The following is a 16782-nucleotide window of genomic DNA, read 5'->3' on the forward strand; positions in this document are numbered from 1 at the left end:
TAAGTTATTTGTAATTAACATTTTATTGTAAATACTACCATCATGCAAATTCTCAAGACCAGAAAGTGTGATTTTGTGGATCATTATTTTAAAAGCTTTAATTACCATGTGATAACATACTGAAAGAGTAACAATACTATTTCTATGACAATTAATTCCCGTATCTAGTTTCAAAAAATAGCAAATTGTAAGATGTCTGTTTATGGCTCAATTCTTTGGATCACGAGGTTTTGCATTCAAGTTCCACTCCAAGATTTGACACAAAAACCAAGGATTACACTCCAGTGCAGTACTGGAGGAGCACCACAATGTCAGAATACCATATTTCAGATGAGACATTAGATCAAGGTCCCACCTGTTGGCTTGAGCAGATAAAATATCCGATGGAACTATTTCAAAGGACAGCAGGAAGTTATCCCAAATTCCAAATGTTTATAATTCAGAAAGTATTGCATGGGTGTGAAGTGCATGGAGATTCCTGTTCATTGTGAAAAGTGCTACTTAAATGCAAGCTTTTTTTTCTTCTCCTAAAATTAATAGAGTATGAAAAACTTTTATTTTTATATGCGATTTATTGAAAAACAGATTGCTCACCTGCAAATTGAATGATTCAGAGGCACAGAGCAAAAAGTCATCCCAATGGAATAAAAAGATACAGTATTCAACATGACCAATCATCCCATTAAAAAGTATTAACCAAATATTAAAAAAAAAGCAGTCCAACACATTCCTTCAGAATCATAATGAAAATTTAAGTTCGGCGGTGTTTCTAGTTACAGAAAACATAATTTATACTAAAAGTTGCTCCTAAGTAAATACTCAAATAATTATCATAATGTCATCAAGAATCAACAAAATAGGCCTATATCCAACAAATGTAAACCTCTAATTATTGTAAAATAGTTCCTTTTCATTCACTAGTGTAGTTTGTAGAATATAAAGAAAACAATCACGAAACATGGTTGTAGTGCAGCAAATTTTCATTGTTCTATTTTCCTCCCGTCTTTCTCGTCTTCTCCAGTATTCTACTCTCCCTTGTACTTTACAATCCAATTTAATAATCTGCCTTTTTAAAAGAAAAACTTTTAAATGCTTGTTTCTGCATTGCAAGGTGACATAGCAAGATTGAAGTTTTTGCCAAAAAGAGAGAGGATTGAGCTAACACGCTAAAAACTATTATAGGAAAATATCAAGGGACAATTTTTTCATTGGGTGTGACAACTAACGCATCGTGGGTAAAGTAAAACAGGAATAACAATCTTTTTGAGAATTGATGAGATAGAAGATAAATACTGTAACAGGTAAAGCCAGTCAGCAAATTCTATGGTGTAAGCTTTATAATAATCTATTTTAGGCTAAATTGGATACACATATATGTTTTTCAATGAGTTCCAGTGTGACTGATTAAACATTCTCATAGCAATATAGCCAACTCTTAAGCAGATCACTGCCAGCATCATCACAGCAATAAATTATATTATTACCTGAAAACAAGTGCTTCTAAATTAAGCTCAGGATGTTAGTTTATGAATAATTAACTCATTCACCAGAAGTTCCTTCCTCTGCTGTCATAATAGGAGGCAATAAAAATATGTCAACACCTCATCGTAAAAAGGCAATAAAGGAAGTGACCCAACTCCTTAACTGCTTGCATAACAACTGTGTCGTACCTTAATAGACATTGGGAATAGTAAAATGGAGAGAGTGACAAGTAACAAAATGCACTTTAATTCAAAACCAAGTTGTTTTTTGTCTTATTGCACAGAGTTTTTGTTATCTTAAAAGTACAGGTCTTCTGAAGATCTTTACTTCAGTGGACAGTGTTTACCACATTTTACAGAAACATTATTGTGCCATACATGCCTTTGAAAGCATTGTAAATAGAAATATAAAATATAAAATAATGGAAATTTTAAACAAATCCCAATGTAAAAAAGCGAACAGGACAGATTTTTCTTCAAACTGAACAAGTGTGTATTCATTTCAAAATGATTTATATCCCAACAAGTTTTAGTTAAAAAATATAAACTCGGTGCCAGTATTTTGTACAATAGTTCTTCTGATTTAACCAGACTCTTCCATGTGCAAGTCATCAAATCAACTTAGTAAACAAATGTTCTGTCAAAAAGACGTATACTTCTCCAGAAAGATAGTTCTTTTAATCCACCTTGACAACACTGTAAATCTTGGTCACAAACCAAAAACAAGCGATGTACCCAACAGTTCCTGAAAGAAAATGTGCAGTTTGTAAAACCAAAATAATCAAAATTCAGATCCACTAAAGGCAACAACACTTCATATAAATGGCTTTTTAATTTCTGAAACACCCTGTGATATCATTTTTCATGCTCCTCAACAGTACTGATGTTTTACCAGCTCAATGCCTATGATACCTGCTACCAACCCAGCTGTGAATCAAACAGATCTATATTGCAGCTACTGGCATTCTGCCTGCCGAAGCTGGCCAATGACCTGGAATGCAACAGGAAAGCCAATGCCTACAGCAAGTAAATCTCTGACTTAACAGCAGGATACTAGCAGAAATTACAGCGCTGAACATTTTTCTAATCTTTTCCTCTTAGCTGAATCAACATATGTAGAGTATTTGTGACATAGATTTGTGCACTGTCAACCACAAGAGTTGAATTACAGATTTATCTTGCAGAATTTCGTAACCCTAAGGCCACTACCATAAGGCAATGTGTTCACTTCTGAATGGAAAGCATTTTCCTTCATCTACTAGTCAGTCAAAACACATTTCAACAATAGCATCCGATCAAGAGAGGTAATGGGATCTGAACCACAAGTAAAATAGGGAATGATTTTTTTCTGGCTGCATTGACAAATGCCATTTCTGTCCTTATGATTTGGAGATGCCGGTGCTGGACTGGGGTGCACAAAGTTAAAAATCACACAAACCAGGTGATAGTTTCACTTCTTTCATGTGTAAATCACAAAACCTTTTTAAAAAAGTTGCATTCTCTGGTTAACTGTTAGCTAACATATTGTCAACATATTGTCTAGCTAACACCAATTGTTACAGTTAACCTGAGAATGCAACTTTAAAAAAAAAATAGTTTTGTGATTTACACATGAAAGAAGTGAAACTATCATGGTATTCGAACAGATGAAAGACTCAACAGACAATCAAGGTATTTTTCACTGTAAAATTTCAGTTACACCACACTGTAAATTTCTGCTATAAATTCTGTGCCTTACAATTGTGTCCTCCACGATCACCTGATGAAGGAGCGTCACTCCAAAAGCTAATGTGCTTCCAATTAAGCCTGTTGGACTATAACCTGGTGTTGTGTGATTTTTAAATTTCTGTCCTTGGTTGTGGTAGCTCTGAATGGAAACTCGAAGAAAACAGATTTTAATTTGTTTGGAAGCTGTCGTGAACTCTAAACATTTCAAACTTTACAGTCAATGAAGTATTCTTGAAATATATTGAAGTAATACAGAATAAGCAGTTGCCATTTGGCACATAGTAAGCTCATAAAATATCAATATGATAATGATAGATTAGTTACATAAATATTAGGCAGGCCACGATACCTTCCCTATACTCTTTATCAAAATCATGTATTTTACATTCACCTATACGAGAAGATCTAAGGCCCAATTTAACTTCTTGCCCAAAAGGCAGGCTTCTGACTGTGCAACACTCCCTCGGTATCTTACTGGAGTTTCTGCTTGGAATTTGTGCAAGTCATAATCTTCAAATTCAGGCAAGAAGAATGTGATCAACTGACCTATGGCTGGCACGGTTTGTTCTGACAAAACAAAACGCACTTCTCAACAGGTAATGTGTACGCAAACTTGTACAAACAGAACTGTGGAATTCTTGAACAAAATAAGGCAGTAAATAGTTCCATTACAAAGGGAAATCAACTAAATATTTTATTCCAAAGGATCAAGGATATTCAATGGAACAATAACTGTGTGTTAGGTCAGTTCTATTTTGAAATCCAATTGAGGCTGTTAACATTATTGCATTTTTCTTACATTAAAACATTGTAATTATTTCTCAAATATGTTCTACTCAGCATTGCATCACAGCTGGGTGCGTGAAAAACCTGTCTGGAAATGGAACTAGATGAAATAGAGCTAGGATGTTGGTGATACTCTCACTACCCTGTCAGAGGTTTTTGTTTCAACATCACTCCAGACTTGAGCACATTGTCCAGACTGATGCTCTCCGAGAAGTACAGAGGGAGTGCTGCACCATTGGACAGATGTTCTGTTCTGTTAGGTGGATGTAAATCACGATTTCAAAAAGCAGTTCTGATCTTAGGCATTATTTGTTTCTCATCTAACGTCATTAAGACAGTTATCTGATCATTTCATATAGCTACCAAGCAAGTATTTTTGAAATGTTGTGTAAAGCACAATACGAGGGGCAATATGAGGTTGTGAAGGATACTGTCGAAATGAAGATCTCTTTTTACCTTTCTTGAATATTAATTTAAGTTCCACAACATTTATGCATGATAAAATAGTCAAAAATGACCCAAACAAACAAAATACTTCAAAGAACTTTGAATATCTGTAACAAAATAATATGCTTAGAAGTATATTATTCTTACAGAGCTTCAAGTTTTGCATGTGATATTCAGTGCTTATCTCAGGAATGAAGATGATGTTTCCAAGGAACAGAGGGTAAGCACAAAAAAAAGACTATGGCATTCAATAAAGGTAAATACCAGTCCTTAGGAAATGGTTTTTAACAGGTTACCTGTGAATAAGAAGATGATCAACGTCATTATCATTGTATATCCAAAATACAAAATGATGCTGGCAGTTCCAATTATTTGGAGTTTGGAATAGAAATAATGGACTGCATAGATTAAGAAATACACTGCTGTAAATCCACTAGTGAGAAATGATCGCCATTGCCAGTGGTAATTCTGAAACGATAAATACAATTTTCTCTTTAAAAAAAGGACGTAAGAGTGTGTAGGAGGATCACATACTTCATTCATCGCCTGCAATAGTGGTATCAAGTTAATTCCTGATTGGTCGCAAAACCATCAATCAAACGGATATTAACAACATCTCCCAGGCAGCACTGAGATTGTGAAACACAGATGAAGAATTAATTTGTTGGAAATCTGCTTCCTTCAAAGCAATGAACCACTGAATGATTATATATCCAAGATATAAATTTATCACGGTCTACTGTTGTGCATCACAACATTTATAGCAAGCTATTTTGACTTCAATTTTTTCCTTTACACTTATTACATACAAAGCACATTGCTGGGATAGACCCTTTGTGCCAATAGGCGCATATAGGTGCTTGTACTCCACATGAGCTTCCTCTCACTCTATCATAGGGCAACTGGAGTGAATCTTTTGGAATTAATGAACTGAGCAATCACAGTATTTCCAGGTAGAATATTTAGCAAGATGCTGGTAAAGGTAGTTGGAGAAAGAGAGTCTTTCAATCTCCCTCCAACACATTATCTTTTCATTTTTTTAAAATTCATGAGATTATCTGAATTTTACACAAGTTTAAATAGAACTACAACAGAGCATTATTTTGCATGTCATTTGTACTTAGCAATTAAAATGTAACCTACATTACAAAAACGTTTCTCAATGTCATTGGTCATGAACTTTGTATCACTTGACTACTTCCAGAAATTTACAATTAATTTGTCCTACTTTCTCAGAAAGTCTGTTTTTTAAGCAAACGTTAGTCATTTTCTAAGCAGTTTAATTGTAGCACAAGTGTTTTGGAACACAAACAGAATTTTTTTTAAAAAATGACCTCTATTTAAATTTAACAATCTCATTTTATATGGTTGCAATGACATCTGGTGCACTCTGAAAGGAGCAAATTCATTCCATTAACAATGAAATAAAAAAGCCATACAGACAGCTGGAACTCAATGATGTGCTGAATCACCCAGTATACAATATTGCACTCAAATTCATGTAACTGTTTACTTAAAAAGTTTAATTGTTTACTTGGGGTTTATTCAATCTAACATTAAAAGGTAAAATGTAAAGTTGCCCACCAGACCAGAGAATTGCTCTCTCATCAGAGAGTAATGACTGGTGGTGGTTTAACCTGAGGGTCACCATGCCTCAGGAGGAGAGAGGGTTGAGAAGAAGAGTCATTCGTGGTAACCTCAGCCAGAGCATTGAAGCAGTTGCAAAACAGCTGTCCAATCAACTGAGCAAACTACCCCCGAATCTAATATGCAGATTAATACAATAAAAAAGGGTTTTTCCAGTGCAATTTGCTTTGAACAAATTTCATATTAAAACTTAATATCATGAGGTGTCTGTGCACACAGTGAATATTGCATGTACAGAAGTGGACTGAAATAGGAGTGTGGATTAGACAAGAGTTCTTCTTAAAAATTGATTTCTTGCTTGGCTTGAACTGTGACATTGTCACGACCGACAAAAAATACATAATTCAATGCACAGCAGAGTTAAACCATTTGTAGAATGAACTTGTACAGGTGTATTTTACACCAGTTCACAGAAATGACAAATTGCATGTAAAATGCAACTTCTAATGTTTTACTTTATCATAAAAAGAACAAATCAAAGTAAAATAAATTTTATAAAACCTTTCTAAGTAGCTACAATAAATTATTCTCTAAAGAACATACCTCAGCACAAAGGTGGAAATAACAGAGAAGAACGGTTGCTTCGGAACAGATGAGAATGAGAATAATGAACACCAGAAATAGGAAACCAAACATGTAATACATTTGATGAGACCTGTAATGATAACGAAATTAGCTAGCGATATGAATTATGCAACTCTATCGAGAAGTACATTTCCATAAATTATGCAACACAATTAAGCTGGTGTAGTATATAAAAAAACATATTAATTCCAAGACATATTACAAAAACCTTAACTGCTCCTTATACATACAGGATTCCAAAGCTGCTTAGTACTTTGAAAGCGCATGGACTTGTACTACAAAAATAAACCTGTGAATAGAACAGTATTGCTGATTTTCATCCCACAATAGGACTTACCATATACTATTGAGAATGAAGAAAAGCTGAATGAAAATACATCCAAATGGCAATATGCCACCCATAATGATTCCAGGTATAGACTTTGTGTAGAATGACTGGTCAGGGATCTGGCGTGGAATTTGATTGATGCGAACAGGATGCTCTATTGTCTGTAAGAGGAAAATTACTCAATGGGACTGATCAACCACTGGCAGATCTGAAATTAAGTTAGTCTCAACTAATGGATTAAGAAAGGTAATAAAGTGAACAGTTAACATGACAATGGCATGCTATCAATCTTGCACTGCCACATCCTGAAAGTTACTTTTCAATGGAGCAATGTACATAGCAGTTGCGGATGTTACATGTAGAACATAGAAGAATACAGCGCAGTACAGGCCCTTTGGCCCTCGATGTTGCACCGATCCAAGCCCACCTAACCTATACTAACCCACTATCCTCCATATACCTATCCAATGCCCGCTTAAATGCCCATAAAGAGGGAGAGTCCACCACTGCTACTGGCAGGGCATTCCATGAACTTACGACTCGCTGAGTGAAGAACCTACCCCTAACTTCAGTCCTATATCTACCCCCCCTTAATTTAAAGCTATGCCCCCTTGTAATACCCGACTCCATACGCGGGAAAAGGTTCACACTGTCAACCCTATCTAACCCCCTAATCATCTTGTACACCTCAATCAAGTCACCCCTAAACCTTCTTTTCTCTAATGAAAACAGCCCCAAGTGTCTCAATCTTTCCTCATACGATCTTCCTTCCATACCAGGCAACATCCTGGTAAACCTCCTCTGCACCCGTTCCAGTGCCTCCACATCCTTCCTATAGTATGGCGACCAAAACTGCACACAATATTCCAGATGCGGCCGCACCAGAGTCTTATACAACTGCATCATGACCTCAGGACTCCGGAACTCAATTCCTCTACCAATAAAAGCCAGTACGCCATATGCCTTCCTCACTGCACTATTTACCTGGGTGGCAACTTTCAGAGATCTGTGTACATGGACACCAAGATCCCTCTGCTCATCCACACTACCAAGTATCCGACCATTAGCCCAGTACCCCATCTTTTTGTTATTCTTCCCAAAGTGAATCACCTCACACTTAGCTACATTGAATTCCATTTGCCACCTTTCTGCCCAGCTCTGCAGCTTCTCTATGTCCTGCTGTAACCTGCCACATCCTTCCTCACTGTCAACAACTCCTCCGACTTTCGTATCATCCGCAAACTTGCTCACCCAACCTTCTAACCCCTCTTCCAGGTCATTTATAAAAATGACAAACAGCAATGGTCCCAAAACAGATCCTTGCGGAACACCGCTAGTGACGGCACTCCATGAAGAAACTTTGCCATCAACTACTACCCTCTGTCTTCTTCCATCCAGCCAATTCCTAATCCAAACCTCCAACTCACCCTCAATGCCATATCTCCGTATTTTCTGCAGTAGCCTACCATGGGGAACCTTATCAAACGCCTTACTAAAATCCATATATACCACATCTACCGCTTTCCCATCATCAACCTCCTTCGTCACCTTTTCAAAGAATTCAATAAGGTTTGTGAGGCACGACCTGCCCTTCACAAAACCATGCTGACTATCCTTGATCACATTATTCCTATCCAGATGTGCATAAATCCTATCCCTTACAATTCTCTCTAAGACTTTGCCCACAACAGAAGTGAGACTCACCGGCCTATAGTTACTAGGGTTATCCCTACTCCCCTTTTTGAACAAGGGAACCACATTTGCTATCCTCCAGTCTTCTGGCACTAATCCAGTAGACAAAGAGGACATAAAAATCAAGGCCAATGGCTCTGCAATCTCCTCCCTTGCTTCCCAGAGAATCCTAGGATAAATGCCATCAGGCCCAGGGGACTTATCTATTTTCACCTTTTCCAGGATTTCCAACACCTCTTCTCTACATACCTCAAAGCCATCCATTCTACTTATTTGTGACTCAGTATTCACATCGACGACAATGCCCTGTTCCTGAGTAAATACTGAAGAAAAGTATTCATTCAGTGTCTCCCCAATCTCTTCCGCCTCCACACGCAACTTCCCACTACAATCCTTGACTGGACCTATTCCTACCCTAGTCATTCTTTTATTCCTAACATACCTATAGAAAGCCTTAGGGTTTTCCCTAATCCTACCGACTAAGGACCTTTCATGTCCCCTCCTTGCTGCTCTTAGCTCTCTCTTCAGGTTCTTCCTGGCTACCCTATAACTCTCAATCGCCCCAATTGAACCTTCACGTCTCATCTTGAGATAGGCCGCCCTCTTCCATTTAACAAGGGATTCCAATTCCTTATTAAACCACGGCTCCCTCACACGACCCTTTCCTCCCTGCCTGACAGGTACATAATTATCAAGGACACTCAATAGTTGCTCCTTGAACAAGCTCCACATATCATTTACACTCTTGCCTTGGAGTCTACTTTTCCAAGCCACACATCCTAAGTCATGCCTCACCGCTTCATAATTTCCCTGACCCCAGCTATAACTCTTGCCCTGTAGTACACACTTATCCCTCTCCATCACGAGTGTAAAAATCACCGAATTATGGTCACTATCCCCAAAGTGCTCACCTACCTCTAATTCTAACACCTGGCCTGGTTCGTTACCCAGAACCAAATCCAGTATGGCCTCACCTCTTGTTGGCCTGTCTACATATTGTGTCAGGAAACTCTCCTGCACACATTGAACAAACACTGACCCATCTAACGAACTTGAGCTATAGCTTTCCCAATCAATATCAGGAAAGTTAAAGTCCCCCATAACAACCACCCTATTACTGTCACTCATCTCCTGAATCACCTTCCCTATCCTTTCTTCAATGATTCTAGGACTATTAGGAGGCCTGTAAAAGACTCCTAACAGGGTGACCTCACCTTTCCTATTCCTAACCTCAGCCCAAACTACCTCAGATGGCAAGTCCTCATCCATCGTCCTTTCCACCACTGTAATACTATCTTTGACAAGCAATGCCACACCTCCCCCTCTTTTACCCCCACCTCTGACCCTACTAAAACATTTAAATCCTGGAACCTGCAACAGCCAATCCTGTCCCTGTTCTAGCCATGTCTCCGTAATAGCCACAACATCGAAGTCCCAGGTACCAACCCACGCTGCAAGTTCACCTACCTTATTTCGTATACTTCTTGCATTGAAGTATACACACTTCAAGCCACTTTCCTGTTTACAGACACCCTCCTTGGAAATTGATGCCATGTTCCTAACCTCCCTACACTCCAGGCCCTGCACCCTGAAGCTACAATCTGGGTTCCCATGCCCCTGCAGAGTTAGTTTAAACCCCCCCCAAGAGTACTAGCAAACCTCCCCCCAAGGATACTGGTGCCCCTCAGGTTCAGGTGTAGACCATCCTGTTTATAGAGGTCCCACCGTCCCCAGAAAGAACCCCAGTTATCCAAAAACCGGAATCCCTCCCTCCTGCACCATCCCTGTAGCCACGCATTTAAGTGTTCTCTTTCCCTATTCCTCGAATCTCTATCACGTGGCACGGGTAACAAACCAGAGACAACAACTCTGTTCGTTCTAACTCTGAGCTTCCAACCTAGCTCCCTGAAAGCCTGTCTAACATCCTCGGCACTCCTCCTACCTATGTCGTTGGTGCCAATATGGACCACGACTTCGGGCTGCTCCCCCTCCCCCTCCAGGACCCGGAAAACACGATCAGAGACATCACGTACCCTTGCACCTGGGAGGCAACATACCAAACGTGAGTCTCTCTCGTTCCCACAAAACCGCCTATCTGTGCCCCTAACTATCGAGACTGTGGAAAGCCACTGTCTACAGTTTCTGAAATTGTTCATTTAAGTAATTGGCACAGATTTTGAAAAAATTAAAGGGATTAAAAAATAAACTTATTTAAGAATGGGTAAGTGAATTTTGGTTTTTAATGACATTAATTATTTCACCTCTATTAAGTGAAAAATCTGATTTCAGAAAGTGTATCAAAGAAACTTACAAGTTTCTTGAAGCCAAAATAGGCACCAAGGAATGTCAGAGGCACTGAAATGCCAAACCACAATGCCAGGACAGCAATTAATGTTCCAAAGGGTACAGCTGCTGAAGATCCTTCACCCAAAAGAATCAGATTCATGATAAAGAAATCAGCAAAAACAACCCTGGGTACAAAAGAAAGGCACATTCATGTCATCATGTTGATAGATATAATATAAACATATGCCTGAAGGAATCTTCACATGTAAAGTACATTTATGAGGAAATTATTTAGTAGGTATAAACTTTGGTGAATTCCTTAATGCTTTCAGGGAATGTTGGTGTCCCTCACAAGACCATCATCTAGGACGTTCTGCATTTTAGTTTAGCTCCTAAATGTTCAAAATCTTCCATCAGAACTTTTCTAGTCCTGTCACTCTGACTTTTCTAGTCCTGAGACCCTTCTATAGGAAGGACGTTGCCAAACTTGACAGGGTGCAGAAAAGATTTACGAGGATGTTGCTGGGGTTGGAAGGTTTGAGTTATAGAGACAAGCTGAATAGGCTGGCAATTTCCCCTGGAGCATTGGAGGCTGAGGGGTGATCTTTTAGAGGTTTCTAAAATCATGAGGGGCACAGATAGGGTGAATAGCTAAAATGGCAGAGGATCCAAAATTAGAGGTTTGAGGTGAGAGGGGTAAGATTTAAAAAGGACTTGAGGGATAACTTTTTCACACAGAGGGTGGCGCGTGTATGGGATGATCTCCCAGAGGAAGTGATGGAGGCAGATACAATTACAGAATTTAAAAGGCATCGGGATGGGGACATGAACAGGAAGGGTTTAAAGGGATATGAGCCAAATGCTGGCAAATGGGACTAGCTCGAGTTAGGATGTTTGGTCCAAACGTTGGACCAAAGGGTCTGTTTCTGGACTGCATGACTCTACATTCAACGTTAACAACTGGATCCCTCTCCTGCTGCTCCAAATTTCCGTCCAGATCTCAGGAAATATCCTTAGCCCTGCCTTGTGTCATGTTGACAGCTGCAGAGAACATTAGCTATTCCCCTTTACTACGACATTCCTATTTTCTTCCCCATTTGAATAGCTCCCTGTACTACACTGTTATGGAGAGGGTGTTCATCATTATTACAGTCCCCACACTCATTCATACTGGTTGCAGGAACCTCATTCCTGTTGGACAACTGCAGGGCTGAAGCTTCTTGAGAGCTGTCACTTGGGTTCCCATATCTGCCTCACCTACAATTACACTCTCCTGGTCTTCATCATAGAACAAGTTTGAATGACTTAATCCAACAGGTGTGACTGACCCCTGGAACAGTGCCCAGGTAATCCTTCCCCTCCCTGATGTGGTGACTCCAACTGAACTTTGATTCAATGTTGCTCAAGCTGTAAACATGGGCAAATTAGCATAGGATAAATGAAAATCAATGAGTTAAATGCGTGGATTAAAGATTGTTTGGGAATAATGTGTTTCAGGTCATGGTATTCCCAATACAGGGGTAGAAAGGAGCTGTTCCAGTTGGACAGGTTTCAATTAAATAGTTTTGGGAGTAGCGTCCTTGTGAATCAAATAAATCAGACTGTAGACAGGTTTTAAACTAATTTGGTTGTGGGGTGGGGACACATAGACTTGCAAAGCTAAAGCATTGCAGGGCATCTATTTTGACAATGCTGGCCAGAGTGGGACAGAAAGAGACACAGTAAACACACATATAAAAAGCATTAGCAAGTAGGGAGGGACAAAGGGGAAACAAAAGTGAAAATGCAAAACTAATGACTTTCTACTTAAATGCATGGCATATTTGGAACAAAATAAATGAGTGCAAACATGGTTAAACAGTATGATTTTATAGCCATTCCAGAGACACACAACTACAAATTACTAGATGCACAGTGAGCTGTGTGGAAACAGGCTCTTCCTCTCTTCTGCCCTTCTAACTTCAACCTGTAAACATTTGTTCCATTTTTACTGTTTTTTTAAGTGGGTTTGCTTATTGGGATTGTTATGTATATTTGGAACAGTTTGGATAGACTGAGTTCTGTAGGGGTTCTTTATGTTTCATTGTGTAATTTTGTGAATAAATTTTTGTCTGTTTTAAAACCTGGTAGTCAACCCAGCTAACTTACTCCAGGTAATTTTCACTGTACACTTACCAAAACAAATTGCAAAGTTTTGGTCTGGGCTGCCTGCTTAAGAATGTTTTGAGTGGTTTACCCTTGTCCGTAACAGACGGGGGCTCTTTGCAGGACTTTAAACAGCAAGTGGCAGGTGCTAGTGTCTTTATTTTGTGTGTTGGTTTGGTTGGGTAGAAAAAGCTTGGGATGGTAATGGCTCTTTCAGTCACCAGAAGTTTTCTGGAAGTGGATGTGGTGACTTTGGAAGTTTTGCATTAGGTAAATAAGACCAAGCTGCAGGAATTTACCAACCAGCTGGGATTGGACCAGCCTGCTTCTGTGAGGAAAGGAGAGATAATTACAGCAGTAGCTCAGCATTTAAACTTGCTGGAGAAACCATCAGAATCTATAGAGATGGCAAGAATTCAAATGCAAATGAAGCAGCTTGAGTTAGAGACGAGAGATAAGGAAAGGGCAGCAGAAATGAAACAGTTTGAGTTACAATAAAAGCAGAAGAGAGGGAAAAAGCGAGAGCAGCAGAAGAGAAAGAGAGAGCTTTTGAACTTCAAAAGGAAGTCAGCTTAAAAGGTGAGAGATAAAGGCTGAAGGTAGGCTTAGTGAGGAAGAGAGTGAGGATGAGCAAGCCTCTGGTAATCAGAAGCCGAGTGAGAAACTGTTTAAGTATGTTCAAGCATTGCCTAAATTAAACGAGATCGATGTGGAAACCTTTTTCAAAAGATGGCTAAACAAAGCAGTGGCCAGTGGCAATGCGGGTTTTGTTGATCCAAACACAACTTGGAGGTAGGGGCTAGTGAGGTATTCGCATCCCTATCAGAGGAGGTATCTGGAGGTGGTGAAAAAAGCCATTTTAAGTGAATATCAGCTTGTACCAGAAGCCTACAGACAACGTTTCAAGAATCTAAGGACGGACCCAGGTTTGAAAGGATCAAACAGAATAATTTCGACAGATTGATAACAGCTTCAAAAATCGAATAACCCTATGCTGCCCTTAGAGAGGTAATTATTTTGGAAGAATTCAAAAATTCACTGCCTGAAGTAATGCAAACTCATGTGGAAGAGCAGAGAGTTAAAACAGCAAGACTAGCGGCTGAAGTGGCTGATGATAACGAGCTGGTCCACAAAACACGGTTTGGATTCCAGAATCAATTTCAGTCCATGAGGGATAGAGATTGGGGCAAAGAGAAATTCTCACAGGGAAAGGGAAAAGTAGATCTCAGTGAGGATTATAAGGATAACTTACCACAGGTTAAAAAAGAGAACCTTGAGGGGGACAAAGAAGTTAAAAATCTCCAGTGTTTTCAATGTAATAAAATGGGCCACATGAAATCAGTGTTGATGGACTAGGATACAGCGAGATGTAGGAAAACTGGACAAGCCTGGGAGTTTTGTTGGGAAATTAGACAAGTGCCTCAGAGTGTACAAGATAATCAAAGGTTGATTAAGGAGGAAGTGCCAGATCTGCTTAAAAAATATACATGCAAGGGTAAAGTTTATTCAAATAGCCAGGAACAGCAGATAAAGAGGTTACAATATTAAAGGACACAGGATCCCCTCAGTCTGTAATACTGAAGGAACTATGTACTCCTGAGGGACTATTGCCAGAAAATGTACTGGTAACAGGAATTCATGGTGATTCAAGAAGCACTCAATTATGTAAAGTGAGGCTAAAGAGTCCAGAGAGTGGAGAATCTGTGGTAGGAGTACTGGAGAAACTCTCAGCTCCAGGAATACAATTTGTCCTTGCAAATGATATAGCTGATTCACCGGTAGGCATGCTTCCTACTCTAGTTGAAAAACTAGTGGAGAAGCAGGCAATTGAAGGAATGAAGGATGTTTAATCAGGAATTTTCCCAGATTGTGTGATCACAAGATCACAGAGGCACAAGTTGAAGCGGGAGAGATCAAAAGGCACATGTAACGAAGTTGACATCGCTTTATCAGGGACCTTTTTGATCAAATAAGTGGAACAGAGCTGGAGCAACTAGGTAAACATGCAAGTGGCTTTAGCTCTGCTCTGCTTATTGAGTTACAGCAAAATATGAGAAGTTAAATAGTTGATCAAAAGGCATAGACATAGGAGAGTGAATGCATCCCTGTGTGTTATTACCTAACAAATTATGTCTTATTGAGGAAATGGAGACCATCACACATTCAAGCAGATGAGAAATGGGCAGAGATTCATCAAATTATTTTCCTAATAGGGTAGAAAGGAGGTCATTTAGGGGTGAGGAAAACACAGGCGAAATTACAAAGACATTTTTACTGGCCTAGACCACACAAGGATGTCGTTGAATTTTGCCACACGTGTCATACATTTTAGCTAATCAGAAAACTACAGGCAGTAATAAAACCTGCACCTTTAATACCTATTCCAGCATTTGAGGAACATTTCACAAGAGTCTTGACTGATTGTGTAGGTCCCCTATCTCAAGTATTTATTAATAATGATGGATGTGTTGACTAGATTTCCAGAGGCAACCCCATTAGATAACATCACAGCTAAAAGAGTTGTAGAAGAATTAGTTAAATGTTTGACTAGATACGGACTACCAGTAGAAATCCAGTCAGATCAAGGATCAAGCTTCACATCCAAACTATTGGGGATGGTTATGGATAGCTTGAGAATAAAACAATTCAAATCGATTGTGTACCATCCAGAATCACTAGAGAGATGGCATCAAACACTAAGGACAGTGTTGAGAGCTTATGGTCAGGATTATCCAGATGATTGGGAGAAGGGGAGTTGTGGTTGTATCTTTTGTGATCAGAGATGCACCAAATGAATCAACCAAATCCAGTCCATTTGAATTAATTTTTGGGCATGAAGAGGACCGTTAAAATTGATTAAGGAGAAATTAATAAATCAGAATTCAGAGACCACCCATTTGAGCTGTGTGTCAAATTTTAGAGAACAGCATACAATGAAACAGGAAGAAGATAAGAAATCACAAATTCACAATTTTTCAACTGGGGATAAGGTATTGGTGTTACTTCCAGTCACAGGTAATGCTTTAAAAGATTTTGTGGACCGTATCAAATCGAAAGGAAATGGAGTGAGGCGAACTACTTGATAAGGACTCAAGAAAGGAAGAAATCTCACAGTGTGTCATGAGAATATGATCAAAAGGTATTTTGATAGGGAAGGAAAGCAAGAGGAGAAGGTGTTAATGATTACAGCACAGAAGGAAGAACAAAGTTCAGAGGATTCTGAATTGGACATTCCTCAAATCAAATTGGACAAATGAGAGAGTTGTCAAAAATTGGGATAAATTATTGAGTTACCATCCACAAGAAAATTGAAATGACCTGGAAGAGTTATTACTATCACATGGGGAGATATGCGGAAGTAAACTGGGAAGTACTAACCTAATTGTGCACGATGTCAAGATTGGAGATGCTATTCCGATTAAACAGCATCTTTACAGCCCATTTATCCCCCAACCCCACCCCCACTCAAGGCTCCCAGCCTCAGTCCTAAAGAAGGGCTTTTGTGATCAGAGATGCACCAAATGAATCAACCAAATCCAGTCCATTTGAATTAATTTTTGGGCATGAAGAGGACCGTTAAAATTGATGAAGGAGAAATTAATAAATCAGAATTCAGAGACCACCCATTTGAGCTGTGTGTCAAATTTTAGAGAACAG

At 39.1% G+C, this 16782-nt stretch overlaps 1 protein-coding gene across 1 annotated transcript in view; it reads right to left on the reverse strand.

Moving 5' to 3' along the window:
• Positions 1-552: 552 nt before the first annotated feature.
• The window catches only part of tm9sf2 (transmembrane 9 superfamily member 2), a 64817-nt gene continuing 48587 nt past the window's right edge, over positions 553-16782 (reverse strand). Inside the window, exons 13-17 of the mRNA XM_043691298.2 lie at positions 11006-11165; positions 7012-7163; positions 6633-6744; positions 4739-4910; positions 553-2226 (exon numbers count right to left, since the gene is read on the reverse strand). Of these exons, the coding sequence (XP_043547233.1) occupies positions 2159-2226; positions 4739-4910; positions 6633-6744; positions 7012-7163; positions 11006-11165 (664 nt within the window). The 3' untranslated portion in view covers positions 553-2158. The remainder of the gene's footprint in view (positions 2227-4738; positions 4911-6632; positions 6745-7011; positions 7164-11005; positions 11166-16782) is intronic.

The sequence above is a fragment of the Chiloscyllium plagiosum genome, unplaced genomic scaffold, assembly GCF_037043375.1.
Source record: "Chiloscyllium plagiosum isolate Xiang-an unplaced genomic scaffold, Cpla_swu_hap1 HiC_scaffold_6, whole genome shotgun sequence".
NCBI classification, from domain to species: domain Eukaryota; kingdom Metazoa; phylum Chordata; class Chondrichthyes; order Orectolobiformes; family Hemiscylliidae; genus Chiloscyllium; species Chiloscyllium plagiosum.